We start from the raw sequence: 27,881 nt of genomic DNA, 5'->3' as shown, positions 1-27,881 counted from the left end.
AATCTTTTTGTGCTTATGCTACTGTCTCAAAGCTGGATGGGGCCTATTTATTATTGTGCGAGCGGACACCTCAGAGCAGGCGGACAAGTTATGGAGGAGCGGTCTTTAGACCGCTGCTTCATAACTTCTGGAGCATCATAACGTATGGGGCATCAAGCTCCGTACGGAGCTTAATAAATATGCCTCGATGACTCCTTCATCTGGATAGTAATGTTCTCCTGTGTATATCTAGTAAGCATGGGAGAATATTCAGATTCGGCACTCGTGTGCAAATCCAGATCTTTTATCACACTGATATATCCGTCTCTGAAAAGAGCCAAATGATGCTGCCTGCTGCCATATTCAGTGAATCCAAATATTCTCCCACCCCTATTATTTAGGGTGTATGTCACAAAGTAATTTTTTTTATTATTTTTCTTAGGTGGCACAAAACATAAATTGTATATGTAACTGTTTGATAGCAAACAGATGTATAACATCTAAACATCTAAAGGTTCGGTCTCTCTGTTTGTATATTGGTTAAACAGAGAGCTAGCTGGGTTTAGTAAATCAAAACGTACAGGATCTAATCAATTAGAGCATCTAATTTATGCATTGAATGTCTATTTTAATATTGTTGACAATTGTGCTTGGTAGAAGTATTCTTTTTTAATTATTGCAGGCTGCTTTGTAAAAAAAAAAAATGTTGAAAATTATATTTTTTCTTGTGTCTCATTTGTTACAACTAGGCATTGGAGCCTCACGAAATTGTAGTGAAATGACATTTTGCGGAACTGGACCTGCTTCAGAACCAGAGGCGAAAGCTCTGTCTCAACTTGTGGGAAGTCTTAAATCTGACATCTTGTGTTTCCTAACTATTCACTCTTACAGCCAATTAATTCTCCTTCCATATGGTTATACAAAGAATCAATCTGTCAACCACATGGAGATGGTAAGAGTTTAATCAATGGAGGTTTACCTGGAAGTGGTCAAAATAGAATAAAACACAGAGCTGATTATAGGTAACACACAAAAGATTTCAAGCACATTTTATTGTTAAAAGAGACTTATTAGGGCCATTGAACTTTTATATATTACAGGTGTTCTACAGTTTTGGAAGTTCCTTTGTGATCAGTTTTAACCACTGGGTTTCAAATCTGTCCTCAGACCTCCCTAACAGGCCACATTTTGAGGATATCTGAACTGGAGCATAGGTGAAATAATTAGCTTATTAGTAAACATACAGGTAGATTACAAGTTATGCACGCTATAGGGAATTTTATAGCGCAGCCATTACAAGTTTCAAAACAGCTGCCTTGTGCGTGCGATATGGTTGCGTTGATCTCCATACTGCACAATATACAAGCACTGTTTTGACGTGCTCGTGCCAGCTTTCCCCATAGACATCAATGGGGAGAGCGTGTTAGAAAAAAACCTAACACCTGCAATCATGGAATGAAAAGCTCCGTAATGCAGCCCCATTGATGTCTATGGGGGAAAAAAAGTAACATTTAAACCTAACACCCTAACATAAACCCCACATCTAAACACCCCTAATTTGCTGCCCTCAACATCGCTGACACCTACATACAGTTATTAACCCCTAATCTGCCGCTCCCGATATCGCTGCCAACAAATGAAAACTATTAACCCTTAATCTGCCGCTCCCGATGTCGCCGCCACTATACTAAAGTTATTAACTACTATTCCCCTGCACCCCAACATCGCCCACACTATAATAAATCTATTAACCCCTATTCCGCCGCTCCCCAACATCGCCGCCACTAAATAAAGCTATTAACCCCTAAACCTCTAGCCTCCCACATCACTACCATTAAAAAAAACGTATTAACCCCTAAATGGTCAGCCCCCCACATTGCAACAACCTAAATTAAACTATATTATCCCCTAACCCTATTGTAACCCTAACACCCCCTAACTTTAACATAATTAAAATATAGCTAAATTAAAGTTACAATTATTAATTAAATAATACCTATTTAAAACTAAATACAGACGTACCTGTGAAATAAAACCTAAGCTAGCTACAATATACCTAATAGTTATATTGTAGCTAGCTTAGGTTTTATTTTTATTTCACAGGTAAGTTTGTATTTATTTTAACTAGGTAGGCTAGTTAGTAAATAGTTATTAACTATTTACTAATTACCTAGTTAAAATAAATGCAAACTTACCTGTGAAATAAAACCTAAGCTGTCTTACACTAAAACCTAACATTACAAAAAATAAAAAAACCTACCATTACAAAAAATAACAAACAAAATTATCCAATTCAGCATTCAGCTCTTTTTCCTGCCCGTAAAAGGGCATTCAGCTCTTTTATGAAATGCCCAACCCCTAATCTAAAAATAAAAAACTCACCCCAAAATAACAAACTAATTATCAAAAATAATAAAAATTATTCCTATTCTAATACTGATTTTTTACAAAAAACACCCCAAAATAAAAAACCTAATCTATAATAAACTACCAATAGCCCTTAAAAGCCTTTTGTAGGGCATTACCCTAAGTTAAACAGCTCTTTTACCTTTTATCAGCCAATAGGATGAGAGCTTCTGAAATTCTATTGGCTGTTCAAATCAGCCAATAGAATTTCAGTAGCTCTCATCCTATTGGCTGATTTGAATTTCCAAAATCAAATCAGCCAATAGGAATGCAAGGGACACTATTTTGAATCGCGTACCTTGCATTGAAGATTCATCCGTATGAAGAGGATGCTCCGTGCCGGATGTCTTCCAGATGGACCCGCTCCGCGCTGCCGGGATGAAGATAGAAGACACCGCCGGGATGAAGATAGAAGATGCCGTCTGGATGAAGATGGAGCCATCTGGATGAAGATGGAGCCTCCGGGATGAAGATCCTTCAAGCGGGACTTCAACAACTGTAAGTGGATCTTTGGGGGCTATTGTTGAAACTTTTTTTGTGTGGGTTTTTTTTTAGTTTAGGGTTTGGGCTTTTTGTAAAAAAACTAAATGCCCTTTTCAGGACAATGCAAAAGAGCTAATGCCCTTTTAATGGCAATGCCCATACAATGGGTAGCTTAGGTTTTTATTAGAAAATTATTTTGGGGTGTTGGTTGGGTTGTGGGTTTTACCTTTGGGGGGTCTTTGTATTTTTTTTACAGGTAAAATAGCTGTTTAACTAAGGGCAATGCCCTACAAAAGGGCATTTTAAGGGCTATTGGTAGTTTATTGTAGGCTAGGGTTTTTTTTTTTGGGTGGGCTTTTTTATTTTTATAGAGCTATTAGATTAGGTGTAATTCTTTTTTATTTTTGATAATTTTGTTGTTGTTTATTTCGTAATTTAGTGTTTGTTATTTCTTGTAATTTAGTATTTTTTAATTTTTGTAATTAGATAGTTTGTAATTTTTATAGTAGAGTTAGGATTTTTTTAAAGTGTATTTTAGTTTTATTTAATTGGTAGTTAGTTTAATATTAGTTAAATACAGGTAGCCCTCAGTTTACGCCGGGGCTAGGTTCCAGAAGGAATGGTTGTAAATCAAAACCGTTGTAAATTGAAACCCATTTTATAATGTAAGTCAATGGGAGAGAGGGAGTTTGGTTCTAGGCCCCTCTCAAAATTGTCATGAGTTAAACCTAATACATTATTTTTAAAGCTTTGAAATGAAGACTTTAAATGCTAAACAACATTATAAACCTAATAAAATAATCACACAACACAGAATATATAAGTAAACTAAGTTAATTGAACAAAAACATTTGCTAAACAGCATTATAAACCTAATAAAATAATCACACAACACAGACTTCACTTGCATTTTTCTGCAAACAGTTCTTTCTATGCATTCCAATCTGGACTAATTTATAGACAGGAAGATCTTGTTCCTTTGAAATCTGCTCAATAGCTCAGGTCTGGTTAAACTGATTAATTTCAGCTTGCTTGGCTTTTCTGCAACACAAGCGAACAGCTCCACCTACTGGCTATTTTAATCAATGCACTGCTTCTCAATGCTTTTCAATAGCAGTCACATGACTGGAAAAAAAGGTTGTTATTCTGAAACCGTGTTAATTGAACCGTTGTAAACCGAGGGCCACCTGTAGTTATATTAGTTTAATTGTTAGTTTAAACTTCGTTTTTTTTAATTTGACAGGTAAGTTTTAATTTAATTTGAGATAGGGAAATTGTAATTTTAATATAAAGTTAGGGGGGGCGTTAGTTTTAGGGGTTACTAGTTTAAATGAGTTTATTGCAATGTGGGGGGCTTTTGGTTTAGGGGTTAATAGTTTAATTTAGTATATTTTGTTGTGGGGGCTTGCGTTTTAGGGGTTAATAGGTTTATTATAGTGGCGGCTGTGTAGGGCTTAATAATTTTAGTATAGTGGGGGCGATGTGGGCGGATGGCAGATTAGGGGTTAATAATATTTAAATAGTGTTTGTGATGTGGGAGGGCGGCAATTTAGGGGTTAATACCTTTATTATAGTGGTGATGATGTCAGGGAGCGGCAGAATAGGGGTTAATACATTTTATTTATAAGTGGTGGCGATGTCGGGAGCGTAAGATTAGGGGTTAATAACTTTAATATAGAGTTAGGCTGTGGGAGGGCCTCGGTTTAGGGGTTAATAGGTAGTTTATGGGTGTTAGTGTACTTTTTAACACTTTAGTTATGAGTTTTGTTGCGTCGTAATTGCTGCGCTATGGAAGTCCCATGAAAAAAACATATGCCTAGATTACAAGTTTTTGTCGGTAAGGCTGTGCGGGGCTAACGAGCCTTTTTTTCTTACCGCTCACTTAAACCAACGCTGGTATTACAAGTTTTCTGCAAGCCGGCGTTAGCCTCAGAAAAGTGAGCGTTGAGCTAAATTTAGCTCCACATCTCACCTCAATACCAGCGTTGCTTACGGTAGCGGTAAGCTGGCAAAATGTGCTTGTGCACGATTTCCCCATAGGAAACAATGGGGCTGAGCTGGCTGAAAAAAAACTAACACCTGCAAAAAAGCAGCGTTCAGCTCCTAACACAGCCCCATTGTTTCCTATGGGGAAATGAATTTTATGTCTGCACCTAACACCCTAACATGAACCCCGAGTCTAAACACCCCTAATCTTACACTTATTAACCCCTAATCTGCCACCCCCGCTATCGCTGACACCTACATTTTATTATTAACCCCTAATCTGCCGCTCCGGACACCGCCGCAACCTACATTATACTTATGGTCCTTTAAGTGACGTCATCCAAGATGGCCTATCAGCCAATCGGAATTAAGGTAGGAAAAATCCTATTGGCTGATGCAATCACCCAATAGGATTGACCTCGCATTCTATTGGCTGAATGGAACAGCCAATAGAATGCAAGCTCAATCCTATTGGCTGATTGGATCAGCCAATCAGATTGAACTTCAATCCTATTGGCTGATTGCATCAGCCAATAGGATTTTTCCTCCCTTAATTCCGATTGGCTGATAGGATTCTATCAGCCAATCGGAAATCAAGGGATGCCATCTTTGATGATGTCACTTAAAGGACCAGTCATTCAGTGTCGGCCATCGGATGAAGAGGATGCTCCGTGTCGGATGTCTTGAAGATGGACCCGCTCTGCTCAGGAAGGATGAAGATAGAAGATGCCGCCTGGATGAAGCCTTCTGCTGGTCTGGAGGTCCTCTTCTGACCAGATAAGATGAAGACTTTGGTCCCTCTGGAGGACCACTTGTGCCTGGCTGGGTGAAGATGGCTCAAGGTAGGGTGATCTTCAAGGGGGTAGTGTTAGTTTTTTTTAAGGGGGGATTGGGTGGGTTTTAGAGTAAGGTTGGGTGTGTGGCTGGTGGGTTTTAATGTTGGGGGGGTATTGTATTTTTTTTACAGATGAAAGAGCTGATTACTTTGGGACAATGCCCCGCAAAAGGCCCTTTTAAGGGCTATTTGTAATTTAGTATAGGGTAGGGAATTTTATTATTTTGGGGGGCTTTTTTATTTTATTAGGGGAATTAGATTAGGTGTAATTAGTTTAAAATTCTTGTAATTCTTTTTTTTTCCTGTAATTTAGTGTTTTTTTTTCTTCGTAATTTAGTTTATTTAATTTAATTGTAATTGATTGTAGGTAGTTTAGGTAATTAGTTTAATTATAGCGTAGTGTTAGGTGTAATTGTAATTTAGGTTAGGGTTTATTTTACAGGTACTTTTGTATTTATTTTAACTAGGAAGTTATTAAATAGTTAATAACTATTTAATAACTATTCTACCTAGTTAAAATAAATACAAAGTTGCCTGTAAAATAAATATAAATCCTAAGCTAGCTACAATGTAACTATTAGTTATATTGTAGCTAGTTTAGGGTTTATTTTATCTGTAAGTATTTCGTTTTAAATAGGATTCATTTATTTAATAAAAGTAAATTTATTTCGTTTAATTTAAATTATATTTAAGTTAGGGGGGGTTAGACTTAGGGTTAGACTTAGGTTTAGGTGTTAATAAATTTAATATAGTGGCGGCGACGTTGGGGTCAGCAGATTAGGGGTTAATAAATTTAGGTAGGTGTCGGCAATGTTAGGGACGGCAGATTAGGGGTTAATAAAATGTAACTAGTGTTTTCGAGGCGGGAGTGCGGCGGTTTAGGGGTTAATATATTTATTAAAGTGGCGGCGATGTCCGGTCAGCAGATTAGGGGTTAAACATTTTATTTAATTGTTTCCGATGTGGGGGGGGGGCTCGGTTTAGGGGTTGATAGGTAGTTTATGGGTGTTAGTGTACTTTTAGCACTGTAGTTAAGAGTTTTATGTTACGGCGTTAGCCCATAAAACTCCTAACTACTGACTTTTAAATGCGGTAGGAGTCTGGACAGGAGAGGGTGTACCGCTCACTTTTTTAGGCGATCGTAATACCGGCAATAGGAAAATCCCATTGAAAAGATAGGATACACAATTGATGTAAGGGGATTTGCGGTAACCTAAAATCGCAGAATAAAAGTGAGCGGTAGACCCTCTCCTGCCTGACTCGTAATACCAGCGGGCGTTAAAAAGCATCATTGAGGGCTTTTTAAGGCTAATGCAAGACTCGTAATCTAGGTGATAATTTCTACGAGTGCGGGACTGACGTTGCTTTACAGGCTAAAAGTCTTGCGGTACAGCTATACCGACAAGACTCGTAATGGCTGCGGTGCTGTTTTAAAGCTGAAATTACCATTTTTTCAGCATTAAAAGATGAACGCACAACTCGTAATCTACCTGATAGTTTGTTTTACCTGCTCTCCCCCAAGGTAATTAAGATAATTTTGCCTGTTGGGGAGGCCTGAGGACAGGTTTAAAAACCAGTGGTTTAAACTCACACTGAAGATTATTGGCCTTGATTAAGTCGATTTAAGTTTACCATTAAATTAAATTGAACGTTTTTAAAGGGTCTGTGGGACAAGCTGGCATACTGGTTGTAAACTGTGTAACAGCTCAATAGATCTTATGGCTCAGCATGTTTTCTTTATGTCAAAACTATATTTGATAACAAAATATTACACGTTGTTGGTACTATAGTTCTACTAAAGCAAAAGCTTTTACTTAACTATTGGATTGACAAAAGTCCTCAAAGCACTATTCTATCCCATACACTCACAGCTGTTGGTGTAACAGGCAGATATTAAAGCTTTCATAGAAAAATGGGAACTGCTTAAGCCAATTAGAAGCAAAATCATTATCCCCTTTTGCAATTCTAACGGCTAGATTTAGAATTTTGTCGGTAACGACCCGCGTATCTAACGCTGGCTTTTTTCTGGCCGCACCTTTAAAATAACTCTGGTATTGAGAGTCCACAGAATGGCTGCGTTAGGCTCCAAAAAGGGAGCGTAGAGCATATTTAACGCAACTTCAACTCTCGATACCAGAGTTGCTTACGGACGCGGCCAGCCTCAAAACGTGCTCGTGCACGATTCCCCCATAGGAAACAATGGGGCTGTTTGAGCTGAAAAAAAAACTAACACCTGCAAAAAAGCCGCGTTCAGCTCCTAACGCAGCCCCATTGTTTCCTATGTGGAAACACTTCCTACGTTTGCACCTAACACTCTAACATGTACCCCGAGTCTAAACACCCCTAACCTTACACTTATTAACCCCTATTCTGCCGCCCCCGCTATCGCTGACCCCTGCATATTATTATTGACCCCTAATCTGCCGCTCCGTAAACCGCCGCTACTTACATTATCCCTATGTACCCCTAATCTGCTGCCCCTAACACCGCCGACCCCTATATTATATTTATTAACCCCTAATCTGCCCCCCACAACGTCGCCTCCACCTGCCTACACTTATTAACCCCTAATCTGCCGAGCGGACCACACCGCTATTATAATAAAGTTATTAACCCCTAATCCGCCTCACTAACCCTATAATAAATAGTATTAACCCCTAATCTGCCCTCCCTAACATCGCCGACACCTAACTTCAATTATTAACCCCTAATCTGCCGACTGGAGCTCACCGCTATTCTAATAAATGTATTAACCCCTAAAGCTAAGTCTAACCCTAACACTAACACCCCCCTAAATTAAATATAATTTTAATCTAACGAAATTAATTAACTCTTCTTAAATAAATTATTCCTATTTAAAGCTAAATACTTACCTGTAAAATAAATCCTAATATAGCTACAATATAAATTATAATGATATTATAGCTATTTTAGGATTAATATTTATTTTACAGGTAACTTTGTATTTATTTTAACCAGGTACAATAGCTATTAAATAGTTAAGAACTATTTAATAGCTAAAATAGTTAAAATAATTACAAATTTACCTGTAAAATAAATCCTAACCTAAGTTACAATTAAACCTAACACTACACTATCAATAAATAAATTAAATAAAATACCTATAATTATCTACAATTAAACCTAACACTACACTATCAATAAATAAATTAAATACAACTCCTACAAATAAATACAATGAAATAAACTAACTAAAGTACAAAAAATAAAAAAGAACTAAGTTACAAAAAATAAAAAAATATTTACAAACATTAGAAAAATATTACAACAATTTTAAACTAATTACACCTACTCTAAGCCCCCTAATAAAATAACAAAGCCCCCCAAAATAAAAAAATGCCCTACCCTATTCTAAATTACTAAATTTCAAAGCTCTACCTTACCAGCCCTGAACAGGGCCCTTTGCGGGGCATGCCCCAAGAAGTTCAGCTCTTTTGCCTGTAAAAAAAACATACAATACCCCCCCCAACAATACAACCCACCACCCACATACCCCTAATCTAACCCAAACCCCCCTTAAATAAACCTAACACTAAGCCCCTGAAGATCTTCCTACCTTGAGTCGTCTTCACCCAGCCAAGCCTAATTCTTCATCCAAGCGGAGCAAGAAGAGGTCCTCCATCCGGTAGAAGTCTTCATCCAAGCGGGGCAGAAGAGGTCTTCCATCCGATTGAAGTCTTCATCCAAGCGGAATCTTCTATCGTCATCCATTTGGAGCGGAGCGGCAGCATCCTGAAGACATCCGACGCGGAACATCCATCCTGGCCGACGACTGAACGACGAATGACGGTTCCTTTAAATGACGTCATCCAAGATGGCGTCCCTCGAATTCCGATTGGCTGATAGGATTCTATCAGCCAATTGGAATTAAGGTAGGAATATTCTGATTGGCTGATTCCATCAGCCAATCAGAATATTCCTACCTTAATTCCGATTGGCTGATAGAATCCTATCAGCCAATCGGAATTCGAGGGACGCCATCTTGGATGACGTCATTTAAAGGAACCGTCATTCGGCTAGTAGGCGTCGGGAGAAGAGGATGTTCCGCGTCGGATGGAAGATGATGGCTCCCGAAGAAAGAAGATTGAAGATGCCGTTGATAGAAGACTTCATCCGGATCATGGACCTCTTCAGCTGCCGCTTGGATGAAGACTTCAGCCGAATCATGGACCTCTTCAGCTCCCGCTTGGATGATGACTTCAGCCGGATCATGGACCTCTTCAGCCCCCCGCTTGGGCTTGGATCAGGACATCGGAGGAGCTCTTCTGGATCGATCGGTGAACCTGGTATGGTGAAGATAAGGTAGGAAGATCTTCAGGGGCTTAGTGTTAGGTTTATTTAAGGGGGGTTTGGGTTAGATTAGGGGTATGTGGGTGGTGGGTTGTAATGTTGGGGGGGGGGGTATTGTATGTGTTTTTTTACAGGCAAAAGAGCTGAATTTCTTGGGGCATGCCCCGCAAAGGGCCCTGTTCAGGGCTGGTAAGGTAAAAGAGCTTTGAACTTTAGTAATTTAGAACAGGGTAGGGCATTTTTTTATTTTGGGGGGCTTTGTTATTTTATTAGGGGGCTTAGAGTAGGTGTAATTAGTTTAAAATTGTTGTAATATTTTTCTTATGTTTGTAAATATTTTTTTATTTTTTGTAACTTAGTTCTTTTTTATTTTTTGTACTTTAGTTAGTTTATTTCATTGTAGTTATTTGTAGGTATTGTATTTAATTAATGTAATGATAGTGTAGTGTTTAGGTTTAATTGTAACTTAGGTTAGGATTTATTTTACAGGTAATTTTGTAATTATTTTAACTATTTTAGCTATTAAATAGTTCTTAACTATTTAATAGCTATTGTACCTGGTTAAAATAAATACAAAGTTACCTGTAAAATAAATATAAATCCTAAAATAGCTATAATATAATTAAAATTTATATTGTAGCTATATTAGGATTTATTTTACAGGTAAGTATTTAGCTTTAAATAGGAATAATTTATTTAATAAGAGTTAATTTATTTCGTTAGATTTAAATTATATTTAATTTAGGGGGGTGTTAGTGTTAGGGTTAGACTGAGCTTTAGGGGTTAATATATTTATTAGAATAGCTGCGAGATTCGGTCGGCAGATTAGGGGTTAATAATTGAAGTTAGGTGTCGGCGATGTTAGGGAGGGCAGATTAGGGGTTAATAAATATAATATAGGGGTCGGCGGTGTTAGGGGCAGCAGATTAGGGGTACATAGCTATAATGTAGGTGGCGGCGTGCGGACGGCAGATTAGGGGTTAATAAGTGTAGGTAGCTGGCGGCGACGTTGTGGGGGGCAGGTTAGGGGTTAATAAATATAATATAGGGGTCGGTGGTGTTAGGGGCAGCAGATTAGGGGTACATAGCTATAATGTAGCTGGCGGCGGCGTGCGGACGGCAGATTAGGGGTTAATAAGTGTAGGTAGCTGGCTGCAACGTTGTGGGGGGCAGGTTAGGGGTTAATAAATATAATATAGGAGTCGGCGGTGTTAGGGGCAGCAGATTAGGGGTGCATAAGTATAACGTAGGTGGCGGTCGGCAGATTAGGGGTTAAAAAAATTTCATCGAGTGTCGGCGATGTGGGGGGGCCTCGGTTTAGGGGTACATAGGTAGTTTATGGGTGTTAGTGTACTTTAGAGCACAGTAGTTAAGAGCTTTATGAACCGGCGTTAGCCCAGAAAGCTCTTAACTACTGACTTTTTTCTGCGGCTGGAGTTTTGTCGTTAGATTTCTAACGCTCACTTCAGCCACGACTCTAAATACCGGAGTTAGAAAGATCCCATTGAAAAGATAGGATACGCAATTTACGTAAGGGGATCCGCGGTATGGAAAAGTCGCGGCTGAAAAGTGAGCGTTAGACCCTTTTTTGACTGACTCCAAATACCGGCGGTAGCCTAAAACCAGCGTTAGGAGCCTCTAACGCTGGTTTTCACGGCTACCGCCAAACTCCAAATCTAGGCCTAAGGTTTTTTGTGTAGTAGGCAAATGACTGTGGTAATCATGACTGTGTAGATTCCACTTTCTCTTCCCTTATATACCTGTAGATGTGCCTTTTTGATTTGTTTTATTTTTAGGTTATGTTATTTATTTTATGGGTTTATCTGTCAAATTTAAAATTATGTTACTTGGTTGTCAAAACTTGTCATGGAGAATGCAGAGGAACTTCTTATTATAGAGATTCTATGTTACTTCTAAAGTGGGTATAACTACTTTCTGCTGATACGCTGTGAGTTTTATTTTGTTATATGGTCTTTGTATGCACATCTAGGTGTTAAATAAAGAGATACAAATATAAATTAAAAGGTAGAAAGTAACAATTGTCTTCACTAACACCTTTTATAATATGTTTGTTAAAGAGCATTCAACTTGGAATTTAATATTTGCTTAAAATGTTTTATTAATGGGATAAAAATGCTACATATTTTAATTATTTATTTCTACTGCTTGTTCCTCTACCTGAGTCTGCAACATTCCACACAAAAGTGTTAAAGGGATATGAAACACTAAATAAATGCTAGATAGAAAGCTGTATTCAAAGAAAAGATTAGTCTGAGAATAACATAAATATGTAATTTTTAAAGTTTTACCTCTGCTGTTAAGAATCCTACCACATTTTAAAGTCAGTAGTTACAATGCCGTAACATAAAACTCATAACTAAAGTGCTAAAAAGTACACTAACACCCATAAACTACCTATTAACCCCTAAACTGAGGCCCTCCTGCATCGCAAACACTAAAATATTTTTTTTAGCCCCTAATCTGCCGCTCTGGCACCGCCACCATCTACATTAGATTTATTAATCCCTAATTTGCCGCCCCCAACGTTGCCGCCACTATAATAAACATATTAACCCCTAAACCGTCGCACTCCCGCCTTGCAAACATTAGTTAAATATTATTAACCCCTAATCTGCCGTCCCTAACATCGCCGCCACCTACCTACATTTATTAAACCCCTAATCTGCCACCCCCAACATCACCGCCACTATATTAAATGTATTAACCCCTAAACCTAGTCTAACTCTAACCCTAACAACCCCTAACTTAAATATAATTAAAAGAAATCTAAATAAATTTTCCTATCATTAACTAAATTATTCCTATTTAAAACTAAATACTTACCTATAAAATAAACCCTAAATTAGCTACAATATCACTAATAGTTACATTGTAGCTAGTTTAGGATTTATTTTTATTTTACAGGCAAATTTGTATTTATTTTAACTAGGTAGAATAGTTATTAAATAGTTATTAACTATTTAATAACTACCTAGCTAAAATAAATACAAAAGTACCTGTAAAATAAAACCTAACCTAAGTTACAATAACATCTAACACTACACTACAATTAAATCAATTCCCTACATTAAATACAATTAAATCAATTAAATTAAATTAGCTAAAGTACAAAAAAAACACTAAATTGCAGAAAATAAAAAACTAATTACAGATATTTAAACTAATTACACCTAATCTAATAGCCCTATCAAAATAAAAAAATGCCTCCCAAAATAAAAAAATACCCTAGCCTAAACTAAACTGCCAATAGCCCTTAAAAGGGCCTTTTGCGGGGCATTGCCCCAAAGTAATCAGCTCTTTTACCTGAAATTTTTTTTACAAACAACCCCCCCAACAGTAAAACCCACCACCCACACAACTAACCCCCCAAATAAAAACCTAACTAAAAAAACCTAAGCACCCATTGCCCTGAAAAGGGCATTTGGATGGGCATTGCCCTTAAAAGGGCAGTTAGCTCTTTTGCAGGCCCAAAGTCCCTAACCTAAAAATAAAACCCACCCAATACACGCTTAAAAAAACCTAACACTAACCCCCTGAAGATCGACTTACCGGGACAAGTCTTCATCCAAGCTGGGCCGAAATCCTCAACGAAGCCGGGAGAAGTCTTCATCCAAGCCAGGCGAAGTGGTCCTCCAGACGGGCAGAAGTCTTCATCCAGATGGCATCTTCTATCTTCATCCATCCGGCGCGGAGCGGGTCCATCTTCAAGACATCCGACGCAGAGCATCCTCTTCTTCCAATGACTAAAGATGAATGAAGGTACCTTTAAGTGACATCATCCAAGATGGCGTCCCTTAAATTCCGATTGGCTGATAGAATTCTATCAGCCAATCGGAATTAAGGTAGAAAATATCCTATTGGCTGATGCAATCAGCCAATAGGATTGAAGTTCAATCCTATTGGCTGATCAAATCAGCCAATAGGATTGAGCTCACATTCTATTGGCTGTTCCAATTAGCCAATAGAATGTGAGCTCAATCCTATTGGCTGATTGGATCAGCCAATAGGATTGAAGTTCAATCCTATTGGCTGATTGCATCAGCCAATAGGATGTTTTCTACCTTAATTCCGATTGGCTGATAGAATTCTATCAGCCAATCGGAATCTAAGGGACGCCATCTTGGATGACGTCACTTAAAGGTACCTTCATTCACCTTCATTTGCCCCGCAAAAGGCCCTTTTAAGGGCTATTGGCAGTTTAGTTTAGGCTAGGGTTTTTTTTTTATTTTGGGGGGGCATTTTTTTATTTTGATAGGGCTATTAGATTAGGTGTAATTAGTTTAAATATCTGTAATTTGTTTTTTATTTTCTGTAATTTAGTGTTTGTTTTTTGTACTTTAGCTAATTTAATTTAATGTATTTAATTGTATTTAATGTAGGGAATTGATTTAATTGTAGTGTAGTGTTAGGTGTTATTGTAACTTAGGTTAGGTTTTATTTTATAGGTACTTTTGTATTTATTTTAGCTAGGTAGTTATTAAATAGTTAATAACTATTTAATAACTTTTCTACCTAGTTCAAATAAATACAAATTTGCCTGTAAAATAAAAATAAATCCTAAGATAGCTACAATGTAACTATTAGTTATATTGTAGCTAGCTTAGGGTTTATTTTATAGGTAAGTATTTAGTTTTAAATAATTTAGTTAATGATAGGAATATTTATTAAGATTACTTTAATTATATTTAAGTTATGGGGTGTTAGGGTTAGGGTTAGACTTAGGTTTAGGGGTTAATACATTTAATATAGTGGCAGCGGCATTGGGGGTGGCAGATTAGGGGTTAATAAATGTAGGTAGGTGGCGGCGATGTTAGGGACGTCAGATTAGGGGTTAATAATAATAAACTAATGTTTCCGAAGCGGGAGTGCGGCAGTTTAGGGGTTAATATGTTTATTATAGTGGCGGCGATGTCCGGAGCGGTATATTAGGGGTTAATAAGTGTAGGTAGGTTGCGGCGACATTGGGGGCGGCAGATTAGGGGTTAATAAATATAATGTAGGTGGCGGCGATGTTGGGGGCAGCAGATTAGGGGTTCATAAGTGTAATGTAGGTGGCGGCAGTGTCCGGAGCGGCAGATTAGGGGTTAATAATATAATGTAGGTTGCGGCGATGTCTGGGGCGGCAGATTTGGGGGTTAATAAGTGTAAGATTAGGGGTGTTTAGACTCGGGGTTCATGTTAGGGTGTTAGATGTAAACATAAAATGTGTTTCCCCATAGGAATCAATGGGGCTGCGTTAGTGAGTTATACGCTGCTTTTTTGAAGGTGTTAGACTTATTTTCAGCAGGCTCTCCCCGTTGACTCCTATGGGGAAATCGTGCATGAGCACGTACGACCAGCTCACCGCTGACTTAAGCAGCGCTGGTATTGAAGTGAGATTTGGAGCAAAATTTTGCTCTACGCTCACTTTTTTGTCTTTTAACGCCGGGTTTGTAAAAACTCGAAATATCAGCGCTGCAGGTAAGTGAGCGGTGAGAGAAAACTGCTCATTAGCATCGCATAGCCTCTAATGCAAAACTCGTAATCTAGCCGAATGGGAGCTGCCATGTTGTAACTTAGATTACTTTCTCTGCTGTAGCCAAATAGGGACAGTTATAAATAGGTCACTAGAGTGTGCAGCCAATGGCAGTGTGAAATATAACAGTGTTCTGCACTTCCATTTCTAACAGGAACTGAAATGCTCACAATTTTAGAATGGAATTACAGGAAACGGAGACAAAATAAATAATGAAAGTATATTGTAGAGGTTTTTTTTATATATATATATATGATTTATCACTTTATATTACTATCTCAAATGGGCCGAATTATCAAATGGCGGCAGACATGATTCGCTGTAGCGAATCATGTCAGTCTGACATCACTGAATGCTGATAGCAAACGCTGTCGGCATTTAACATTGCACAAGCGGTTCTAGTAAACTGCTTGTGCAATGCCACCCCCTGCAGATTCTCGGCCAATTGGCCACTAACAGGGGGTTTCAATCAAAATGATCGTATGCGATCAGACGGATTGATGTCCGCAGCCTCAGAGCAGGCGGACGAGTTATGTAGCAGCGGTCTTATGACTGCTGCTTCTTAACTCCTGTTTCCGGTGAGCCTGAAGGCTCGCACGAAAACAGCTACATCAGGCTCCATTTGGAGCTTGATGAATCGGGCCCAAAGTGTTAAATGTCCCTTTAAAATAGAAAGCAGATTGTGTTTCATGGTCCAAAACTCAGTTTAAAAATAATTTTAAAAAATACCCATTACAAATTATTCTAAATATTCTAAAATGTAAAAATGTTAACTGAGAAATACTTTTAATAAATAAGGTAAATTTGCTTTTTAATAGAGATGTTTCAATTTTAGGTGTGTTCATAAAAAAGTCTGACATTCATCTATTTCTATATTTACAGCTGACAGTTGCCCAGAGAGCAGCAGATAAACTCAAAGCAAGGCACGGCACACAGTATAAAGTTGGATCAGCATCCCAAATATTATGTAAGTGTCTATATAATTATTTAAGGGTATATTCCATTTACATTCTTGGGAAAACAAAAATCCATCATTTTTAAATTAAAGGATATAAAACACGCTTTAGTTTTGTGTAAAAAAATTGTACTTAACCCTTCCTCCCTAGAGAAGCCAAAAAGCAAATTCTCTATGCTAGGTTTTCCTTAAAGGGACATTCCAGTCAAATTTAAATCCACATAGATGAATTACACCTTTGAATAGAAACATATTTGCATTATAAATGTATTAGATTTTGAGTATTTATTTTACTAAGGGAAAAATGTATGTAAAAATGTAAAGGTCTAGAGCAGTGATTCTCAAACTTTACAGTGCGAATGCAACACATAATAGCACTAAAACATTTAGCGTGACATACATATGTACATTAATATGTATGTTTATTATTAAGATAATTTAAAGTAGCTGCATTTCAATTGAATAGCAAAAAACATTCACAAGAAAAAAACACTATTAAGAAATACCAAAATTGTGGATAAATAAAGCAGTGAATCAGCATTGTTCCAGCAATAGATTTTTGGGAGAAATGATGGTGACATAAAGTGTCAGTAGGCAGAGTTGGGTGGTCTGGGGGCGCGGTTAGTTTATGTAGGGGCGTGGCTAGACATTAATGGGCAGTGAAAAGGAGGGCCACTTTTCATCATCCTGCTCAACACAACAGTGATGTATTTTAAAAGATTGGGGTGATTTTGCACCCCAGTACACCCCCCATAGAACTACCACTAAAATTTTAATTTAAGTAACAAAAGCCATGAGGACATTTTTAGTTTGTATCTTTCCTAAAACTGCATTTAAAAGAGGGTATTTTAAACTTTTTTTTTTTAAGTGTATGTTCTTTCCAAAAAAATGTTTTTATCCTAGTAGGTGCAAGTAAATTTTAGCTTCTGTTTCTATTCGTGTATGAGGGCCACGCCCCTATTCCCAAACAGAGCTGTGGGCGCCATCCTATTCAGCCAGCTATGTACAAGCATTCACTTGTATTTTTCTATATCTATTTTTAATTTAAAGGGATAATAAACTCTAAAAATAAATCATATTTTCTGTCAACTATTTTGCATTAAAAGAGATAAAATTAAAAATCATCTATATTAAACTCAAATTGCATTAGTGCTGATCAGTGGGATAGACGTAACTGATTGATGTGCAAAATTCTCAAAGGTCAACAAGCATACAGTATATTTCTTTCATGTAATTGGCAAGATTCCATGAGCTAGTGACGTATGGGATATACATTCCTACCAGGAGGGGCAAAGCTTCCCAAACCTCAAAATGCCTATAAATACACCCCTCACCACACCCACAAATCAGTTTTACAAACTTTGCCTCCTATGGGGGTGGTGAAGTAAGTTTGTGCTAGATTTCTACGTTGATATGCGTTTCTCAGCATGCTGAAGCCCGATTCCTCTCAGAGTACAGTGAATGACAGAGGGATGTGAAGAGAGTATTACCTATTGAATGCAATGGTCATCCTAACGGGGATCTATTTCATAGGTTCTCTGTTATCGGTCGTAGAGATTCATCTCCTACCTCCCTTTTCAGATTGACGATATACTCTTATATACCATTACCTCTGCTGATTCTTGTTTCAGTACTGGTTTGGCTATCTACTTTATGTAGATGAGTGTTACAACGAAATTGTAATTTTATTTTTAAACTGTTCTCTTTTAAAATCAAAACAGAAAAGTATTTTAATGTTCTTTAAATCTTTATTCATGCAAATATCGGCCTAGATTTAGAGTTCGGCGGTAAAAGGGCTGTTAACGCTCCGCGGGCTTTTTTCTGGCCGCACCATAAATTTAACTCTGGTATCGAGAGTTAAAACAAATGCTGCGTTAGGCTCCAAAAAAGGAGCGTAGGGCATTTTTACCGCAAATGCAACTCTCGATACCAGAGTTGCTTACGGACGCGGCCAGCCTCAAAAACGTGCTCGTGCACGATTCTCCCATAGGAAACAATGGGACTGTTTGAGCTGAAAAAAAACCTAACACCTGCAAAAAAGCAGCGTTCAGCTCCTAACGCAGCCCCATTGTTTCCTATGGGGAAACACTTCCTACGTCTGCACCTAACACCCTAACATGTACCCCGAGTCTAAACACCCCTAACCTTACACTTATTAACCCCTAATCTGCCGCCCCCGCTATCGCTGACCCCTGCATTACAGTTTTAACCCCTAATCTTCCGCTCCGTAAACGGCCGCAACCTACGTTATCCCTATGTACCCCTAATCTGCTGCCCTAACATCGCCGACCCCTATGTTATATTTATTAACCCCTAATCTGCCCCCCACAACGTCGCCGACACCTGCCTACACTTATTAACCCCTAATCTGCCGAGCGGACCTGAGCGCTACTATAATAAAGTTATTAACCCCTAATCCGTCTCACTAACCCTATCATAAATAGTATTAACCCCTAATCTGCCCTCCCTAACATCGCCGACACCTACCTTCAATTATTAACCCCTAATCTACCGATCGGAGCTCACCGCTATTCTAATAAATGTATTAACCCCTAAAGCTAAGTCTAACCCTAACACTAACACCCCCCTAAGTTAAATATAATTTACATCTAACGAAATAAATTAAATCTTATTAAATAAATGATTCCTATTTAAAGCTAAATACTTACCTGTAAAATAAACCCTAATATAGCTACAATATAAATTATAATTATATTTTAGCTATTTTAGGATTAATATTTATTTTACAGGCAACTTGGTATTTATTTTAACTAGGTACAATAGCTATTAAATAGTTAAGAACTATTTAATAGTTACCTAGTTAAAATAATTACAAAATTACCTGTAAAATAAATCCTAACCTAAGATATAATTAAACCTAACACTACCCTATCAATAAATTAATTAAATAAACTACCTACAATTACCTACAATTAACCTAACACTACACTATCAATAAATTAAATAAACACAATTGCTACAAATAAATACAATTAAATAAACTAGCTAAAGTACAAAAAATAAAAAAGAACTAAGTTACAGAAAATAAAAAAATATTTACAAACATAAGAAAAATATTACAACAATTTTAAACTAATTACACCTACTCTAAGCCCCCTAATAAAATAACAAAGCCCCCCAAAATAAAAAATTCCCTACCCTATTCTAAATTAAAAAAGTTACAAGCTCTTTTACCTTACCAGCCCTGAACAGGGCCCTTTGCGGGGCATGCCCCAAGAAGTTCAGCTCTTTTGCCTGTAAAAGAAAACATACAATACCCCCCCCCAACATTACAACCCACCACCCACATACCCCTAATCTAACCCAAACCCCCCTTAAATAAACCTAACACTAATCCCCTGAAGATCTTCCTACCTTGTCTTCACCATACCAGGTTCACCGATCCGTCCTGGCTCCAAGATCTTCATCCAACCCAAGCGGGGGTTGGCGATCCATAATCCGGTGCTGAAGAGGTCCAGAAGAGGCTCCAAAGTCTTCATCCTATCCGGCAAGAAGAGGACATCCGGACCGGCAAACATCTTCTCCAAGCCGCATCTTCTATCTTCTTCCATCCGGTGCGGAGCGGGTCCATCTTGAAGCAGGCGACGCGGATCCATCCTCTTCTTCCGATGTCTCCCGACGAATGACGGTTCCTTTAAGGGACGTCATCCAAGATGGCGTCCCTCGAATTCCGATTGGCTGATAGGATTCTATCAGCCAATCGGAATTAAGGTAGGAATTTTCTGATTGGCTGATGGAATCAGCCAATCAGAATCAAGTTCAATCCGATTGGCTGATCCAATCAGCCAATCAGATTGAGCTCGCATTCTATTGGCTGTTCCGACCTAGTTAAAATAAATACCAAGTTGCCTGTAAAATAAATATTAATCCTAAAATAGCTATAATATAATTATAATTTATATTGTAGCTATATTAGGATTTATTTTACAGGTAAGTATTTAGCTTTAAATAGGATTAATTTATTTAATAAGAGTTAATTTATTTCGTTAGATTAAAATTATATTTAAGTTAGGGGGGTGTTAGTGTTAGGGTTAGACTTAGCTTTAGGGGTTAATCCATTTATTATAGTAGCGGTGAGCTCCGATCGGAAGATTAGGGGTTAATAATTGAAGTTAGGTGTCGGCGATGTTAGGGAGGGCAGATTAGGGGTTAATACTATTTATGATAGGGTTAGTGAGGCGGGTTAGGGGTTAATAACTTTATTATAGTAGCGGTGCGGTCCGCTCGGCAGATTAGGGGTTAATAAGTGTAGGCAGGTGGAGGCGACGTTGAGGGGGGCAGATTAGGGGTTAATAAATATAATATAGGGGTCGGCGGTGTTAGGGGCAGCAGATTAGGGGTACATAAGGATAACGTAGGTGGCGGCGCTTTGCGGTCGGAAGATTAGGGGTTAATTATTTTAAGTAGCTGGCGGCGATGTTGTGGGGGGCAGATTAGGGGTTAATAAATGTAATATAGGGGTCGGCGGGCTTAGGGGCAGCAGATTAGGGGTACATAAATATAACGTAGGTGGCGGTCGGCAGATTAGGGTTTTAATCGAGTGGCGGCGGTGTGGGGGGACCTCGGTTTAGGGGTACATAGGTAGTTTATGGGTGTTAGTGTACTTTAGGGTACAGTAGTTAAGAGCTTTATAAACCGGCGTTAGCCAGAAAGCTCTTAACTCCTGCTATTTTCAGGCGGCTGGAATCTTGTCGTTAGAGCTCTAACGCTCACTGCAGAAACGACTCTAAATACCGGCGTTAGAAAGATCCCATTGAAAAGATAGGCTACGCAAATGGCGTAGGGGGATCTGCGGTATGGAAAAGTCGCGGCTGAAAAGTGAGCGTTAGACCCTTTAATCACTGACTCCAAATACCAGCGGGCGGCCAAAACCAGCGTTAGGAGTCTCTAACGCTGGTTTTGACGGCTACCGCCGAACTCTAAATCTAGGCCATCATTTTAATGTTTGAATGGTTCCCTGTAATTTTCATAATTATGCCAGATTTTCCAGTTTAGCAAGTTCTTTTTCAATGCCCTCCTGCAATGATCCGTTTTCTACAAATGTCACAGTTTCCAAAATGAAACCAAGGTGTGCCCATTTCATGCACTGCTTCAAAGACCCTTGATTCCACCCAAACCTGTTATGTCCTCCCCAAGTACTACCTACCAGTCTCCTCACTCAGCCTAGGCCTCTCAGGCCCAGATGGCACCTGGGAAATATTGGAAGATATGCTACTTTGACTCATTGGACTACTAACTACAGTTATTTTAGATGTTTTTCCTATTCATGCTATTTTATCATTATTTTTTACAGACAGCAACTCAGGGTCTTCGAGGGACTGGGCCACTGATCTTGGAATTCCTTTTTCTTACACATTTGAGCTGAGAGACAATGGTACCTATGGATTTCAGCTTCCTGAAAACCAGATTAAGCCCACCTGTGAAGAGACTACAGATGGAATGATAACAATCTTAGAGCATATTAATGAAAAGTACTTCAACAGTGCCACAAGCATATTCTCTGAAGGTCTATGGATGAGTTTGTTTTTGTCATGTATTATTAGCACATATGTCTCATGATTTTAAAATTAACTGTAGACAGAGGCGAGAACAATTTTGACGACTGAACAAATAAAAGAAAAAATTTAATCTCAAAATATATTAATGGTATAAAACTGTAATGTATGTAATTTAAATAAAGATGGAAACCTTGTTTTGTATTTTGTGAGCAAATGTTGTACCCTTAAATTCCACTGAAAGCATTTTATGGGAACCTAATAAAGTAATGATCTTAGAATCATTTAAATATCTTATTTTCGGTAAGCACTGATAAAAAAAAGTTGCAAAATATATGCTTTGGTAGTGTAAAGGTGGACATCCCATTATTCCTAAAAAATAATTCAGATGATAAATCTAGATTAAAACTACAAATAGTAGACAGTGCTTCAATTAAATCAAGTTCAATTTAGAATTACATGGGCAGATATGTTTATGGTAATATTTCCAATAGGGTATAAAAACAAAAAAATGGCACAAGCATAGTAATGGTAATATGGTAATATGCAGTTTGTTGTACACATGAGCTGCACATTATTTAAAATAATTATGCATTTTTGGTATCAAAAGAGTAAAAATACTGCTTATTAGGCAAAACATTCCAGGGAAAGGGTCATTTGCCCCGCCCCCAAGATACCCATGAAGATGTATATTGAATAAAAAATTCTGATATAAGGCAAAACATTCCAGGGTAAGGGTCATTTGCCCCGCCCCCTAGATACTCATGAAGATATATATTGAATAAAAAATTCTGATATAAGGCAAAACATTCCAGGGTAAGGGTCATTTGCCCTGCCCCCTAGATACCCATGAAGATGTATATTGAATAAAAAATTCTGATATAAGGCAAAACATTCCAGGGTAAGGGTCATTTGCCCCGCCCCCTAGATACTCATGAAGATATATATTGAATAAAAAATTCTGATATAAGGCTAAACATTCCAGGGTAAGGGTCATTTGCCCCGCCCCCTAGATACCCATGAAGATATATATTGAATAAAAAATTCTGATATCTAAATTTGTCTGGTAATTTGAAACTTCTTTCAAGAACTTAGATACACTGTCAAAGATTAAATAAAAATCACTTCCAAAAGATGTCGTTTAAAATAATAGAATTAAGATCATTTAAAAAAAATATATTGATGTAAATTAAAAAATTGGTAGTAACAACAAAAACCTTCATTAACATTTAGGAAACAATTTATTTTTGCAATAAGTTATTAACATTACAACTTGAATTTGATTAGGCCATATACACTCTTTTATAGATTGTAGTTCACCTCTATTTATACCTTGCATTTAAGGAACACAGTCCTCAAAAATGTTCTGTTATCTGCATGAAAGCAGCGTTTGCACTATCTGTTCTTACTTCATACTAATAGTCACTGGTCTATTAACAGGACCAGCCATCAGTGTATGATAAGTAAAAGGAAGTACCTAGTAGCCAATGAACATTAGTAGGAAGTCACTATCATCCAATGAGGATTAGCCGGAGGTACACAACCAATACTGCTGTATTAGATTCATTTTAAATGTAAACAGCTTTGCTTTACATTTTGTCATGCAAAACACGGCATAGATTACATGTGGAGTGCTATTCATAACCAGGGTGTGCTAGTACAGTATTATAAGTCCAAGGTAAATAAGAATTAACAGAGAATTAATATCCCAGCTGATATCCCTTTAGATCGCCCTATACTTTCAATGGATATAACAGCCGCGCTAAACATAGCTCAAATTACAAGTTTAAAGTTATGTGTTAGAGCAAATTGAAAGCTGACGTAAAGTGTTAGGCTACAAAAATATAAATGTATGTGTATATGTATATATGTGTATACCTGTGTATATTTGTGTTTATATGTGTAGATTTGTATGTGCACCCATATATACATTTGTACACATACACACACATATATATAAAGTCCAGAAATGAGCACTCTCACCTTATTTTTCATCTGCAAGGATGCCAGCGGTTCAATATATGTGGAGATAGAAGGCACTCTCTGGTCTTTTTAGAAAAGTTGTTAGTTGAAACAAGTGTGACATTTCGGGGACATACTCCCCTTCCTTAGACAAGAGGAATATATATACTGTATACTGTATATATCCTTTTCGCCATTCCCAGTCAAACACCTTGACACAATAAAATATCCATTTTAAACAAATTGAATGTTTTTATTGGAGTTTTTCTAATAAAAATACTTGAAATACCTCTGTTCTTCAATTAGAAGAAAATGTTCTTTATATATATATATATACACACACATACAGGGGGCTCAAAATTTCAAGTCCTAGGCTACTAGCCATGCCAAAATGTTACTCACCACTGATCCCATCTTTCACCTGCCCACACTGCATCCACAACCCCACACCCTCTTTGCATATGTTGAGCCATTGTGAAACACCTTACTTTGCAGTCATTTTTAATATGTCTTATTTTAAACCATAACAAATTAGCAGCTCGATTACGAATTGTGCGTTAGGGTTAAAAAGCAGCGTTGAGAGGTCCCAAAGCTGCTTTTTAACGCCCGCTGGTATTACGAGTTCTGCAGGTACAGACACTTTTTTGGCCAGACTCGGAAATACCGCAAATCCACTTACGTCAATTGCGTATCCTATATTTTCAATGGGACTTGCATAGCACCGGTATTACGAGTCTGACCAAAAGTGAGCGGTAAACCCTCTCCTGTCAAGACTGGTACAGCATTTAAAAGACAGTAGTTAAGAGTTTTACACTACAACGCCGTAGCATAAAACTCTTAACTAAAGTGCTAAAAAGTACACTTACATCCATAAACTACCTATTAACCCCTTAAACCGAGCCCCCCCCCCCCACATTGCAAACACTAAAATAAAAATTTTAACCCCTAATCTGCTGAACCGGACATCGCCGCAACTAAAATAAACATATTAACCCCTAAACCCCCGCACTCCCACCTCGCAAACACTATTTAAATATTATTAACCCCTAATCTGCCTGCCCTAACATCACCGACACCTACCTACATTTATTAACCCTTAATCTGCCGCCCCCAATGTCGCCGCCACTATATTAAAGTTATTAACCCCTAAACCTAAGTCTAACCCTAAACCTAACACCCCCTAACTTAAATATAATTTTAATAAATCTAAATAAAAGTACTACAATTCACTAATTAACTATGTAGAATAGATATTAAATAGTTATTAACTATTTAATAACTATCTAGTTAAAATAAAGACAAATTTACCTGTAAAATGAAACCTAACCTATGTTACAATTACACCTAACACTACACTATAATTAAATAAATTCCCTAAACTAAATACAATTAATTACACTAAATTTCAGAAAATAATAAAATAATTACAAGATTTTTAAACTAATTACACCTACTCTAATCCCCCTAACAAAATAAAAAAGCCCCCCAAAATAAAAAAAGCCCTACCCTACACTAAATTACAAATATCCCTTTAAAGGGCCTTTTGCGGGGCATTGCCCCAAAGTAATCAGCTCTTTTACCTGTAAAAAAAAAGTACAAATACCCCCCCAACATTAAAACCCACCACCCATACAACCAACCCTACTCTAAAACCCACCCAATCCCCACTTAAAAAAAACTAACACTAACCCCTTGAAGATCACCCTACAGTGAGACGTCTTCACCCAACCGGGCAGAAGTGGTCCTTCAGACGGGCAGAAGTCTTCATCAAAGCCGGGCAGAAGAGGTCCTCCAGACGGGCAGAAGTCTTCATCCAGATGGCATCTTCTATCTTCATCCATCCGGCGTGGAGCGGGTCCATCTTCAAGACATCCGACGCAGAGCATCCTCTTCAAACGACGGCCGACTGAAGAATGAAGGTTCCTTTAATTAACGTCATCCAAGATGGCGTCCCTTCAATTCCGATTGGCTGATAGAATTCCATTGGCTGATAGCCAATCCATTGATTCATATGGGGAAATCGTGCACAAGCACATTTTAGCAGCTCACCACTACCGTAAGCAGCGCTGGTATTGAGGTCAGATTTGGTGCTAAATTTTGCTCTACGCTCACTTTTTTGCGACTAACGTCGGATTTCTAAAAACCCGTAATACCAGCGTTGTCTGCAAGTGAGCGGTGAACATAAACTGCTCGTTAGCACCACACCCCTGTTAACGCAAAACTCGTAATCTAGGTGTAAGTCCTTTTCATACAATTATTAAAAGTATATACATTTGCAGTCCATTTGGCAGTGTATAGACATTATTTATCTCCCTCATAAGTGATGCAAAATTGTGTAAACCAGGGCAGGTTCAATCTAAGGCAGCAGGGACATGAATCAAATCTGTTTAGTGTCCATTTTGCTTTTAATTTTGCATGGGTTGTAACCTGGACGACTAACCATGGGTGGCCTTTAGCTTGATAAAGGGGACAATAGTTTGAAATATCTGATTTTTCCTGGGGAAACTGCCACATATAATAATCTTATCCATACTGCAGTATTTGCTGTAGAAAAGCTATGTAATCAAGAGTTAGTTACAGTGGGGTAGAAGAAAAAGTGTCCCTACAGTTACTTTGAATACAAAAAGCTGCTTACCTGAGTAAATTGTTGCATTAAGGGAGCTATCTGCTAAAAGTTAACTGTAGTATTGCCCTGGGACACTCCCTGTAACTGCACAGTGGCTGTCACTCCTGTGTGTGCCCCCAGGCGGGTCCCTGCTCGAGTGTTTGTGTCCCTGGCTGAAGGTCATCCTAGGGGTAGTGCCATTATCTGCAATGGGTGTATGCTGAGCGGATCCTTCTCAGTGTGCTCTGCTAATTCCTCCAGCAGCTGTCAGACCTGACCCGGATAACAAACTCAGTGCGTCCCTACGCAGAAGCGACTCCCACCCCTTGTAACCGACTCCTATCTGTCACACTCACTACCAAGCTTGGACAGCAGTAATCAGGGTGGGCTGGGGAGATGTAGAGGAACCTGGGACATAACGTTTTATTGCTAAATTATGTAAGTCCTTGAGAGTCAGTGTGGGACATGTTAGTTTGAGAAGGGCACAGTGAATTTCATGGCAATCTTTTTGCTTTAATCATTTGTTTTTTCAAATACTCTCACAGTCTATCAGTCTAATAGAATAGTTTTTATGTAAGCGAACCTTGTTTAACCTTGTACTTTATAATGAGTGCACTAGACTAGAGAGAGAGTGACATTAAAATAAAACACACCTTGGGGCAGAGCTAACTAGCTGTGATAAAAGACATGTTGCCACATAGCTCCGGCTATATCTATCTTCAAAGTGTACTAAAAAGTTAGGTCCGGCTGTAAACTGACCACAATTTGTAATAACTTGCTTCTTCTAACTATTCATAGACTTTTTGGGGCTATTATTTCAACATAACCTAAGAACTTCACCCTGCCAACCTGGATATTGGTCCTGCTGACGGGGACTGCCAAGTATTCTTTACATGGGGAGGCTGAGTTGTTAACTGTTACTGTGTTACTGACAATATACTCCGAGCTTTGAAGAACTTACAGACCTCCGGGAACTGAATCACCGTGACATACAGAGCACCGCCATCCAGAATAGTCTTGTTGCCTTCACCTTCCAGCGTGGTCTGCTGCATTGGTCCCAGCAGAGGGCCGCTACAATAATTCAAATTCGGAAGGGGATAGAGGTTTCTGGCTGGTTGTGAGGTGTTCTGGCAGAGTTGGGAGACAGTGGAAGGTCGTCTGAGGATAAAGGCGGCTCTTGGCGCGAATCGCCATCTTGGGTCCATAAGTGTGATGCATCACTTATACTCACCTGCACTTACATTAGACCCACTCTGTTAATGTCACTGGTGCCAAAACATTCCAAAGAAGGCAGGCCAACTCGTAGC

At 38.2% G+C, this 27,881-nt stretch overlaps 1 protein-coding gene across 1 annotated transcript in view; it reads left to right on the top strand.

The window, feature by feature from the left end:
• Positions 1 to 26,851, top strand: part of LOC128659458 (carboxypeptidase O-like) — a 68,134-nt gene extending 41,283 nt beyond the window's left edge. The window contains exons 10-13 of the mRNA XM_053713083.1: positions 729 to 931; positions 16,419 to 16,503; positions 21,806 to 22,062; positions 26,645 to 26,851. Of these exons, the coding sequence (XP_053569058.1) occupies positions 729 to 931; positions 16,419 to 16,503; positions 21,806 to 22,062; positions 26,645 to 26,851 (752 nt within the window). The remainder of the gene's footprint in view (positions 1 to 728; positions 932 to 16,418; positions 16,504 to 21,805; positions 22,063 to 26,644) is intronic.
• Positions 26,852 to 27,881: the final 1,030 nt, after the last annotated feature.

Source organism: Bombina bombina, chromosome 1 (genome assembly GCF_027579735.1).
Source record: "Bombina bombina isolate aBomBom1 chromosome 1, aBomBom1.pri, whole genome shotgun sequence".
Taxonomy (NCBI): Eukaryota; Metazoa; Chordata; class Amphibia; order Anura; family Bombinatoridae; genus Bombina; species Bombina bombina.
Note: the sequence above shows the minus strand (reverse complement) of the source record. Positions and strands in the feature narration are given on the sequence as shown.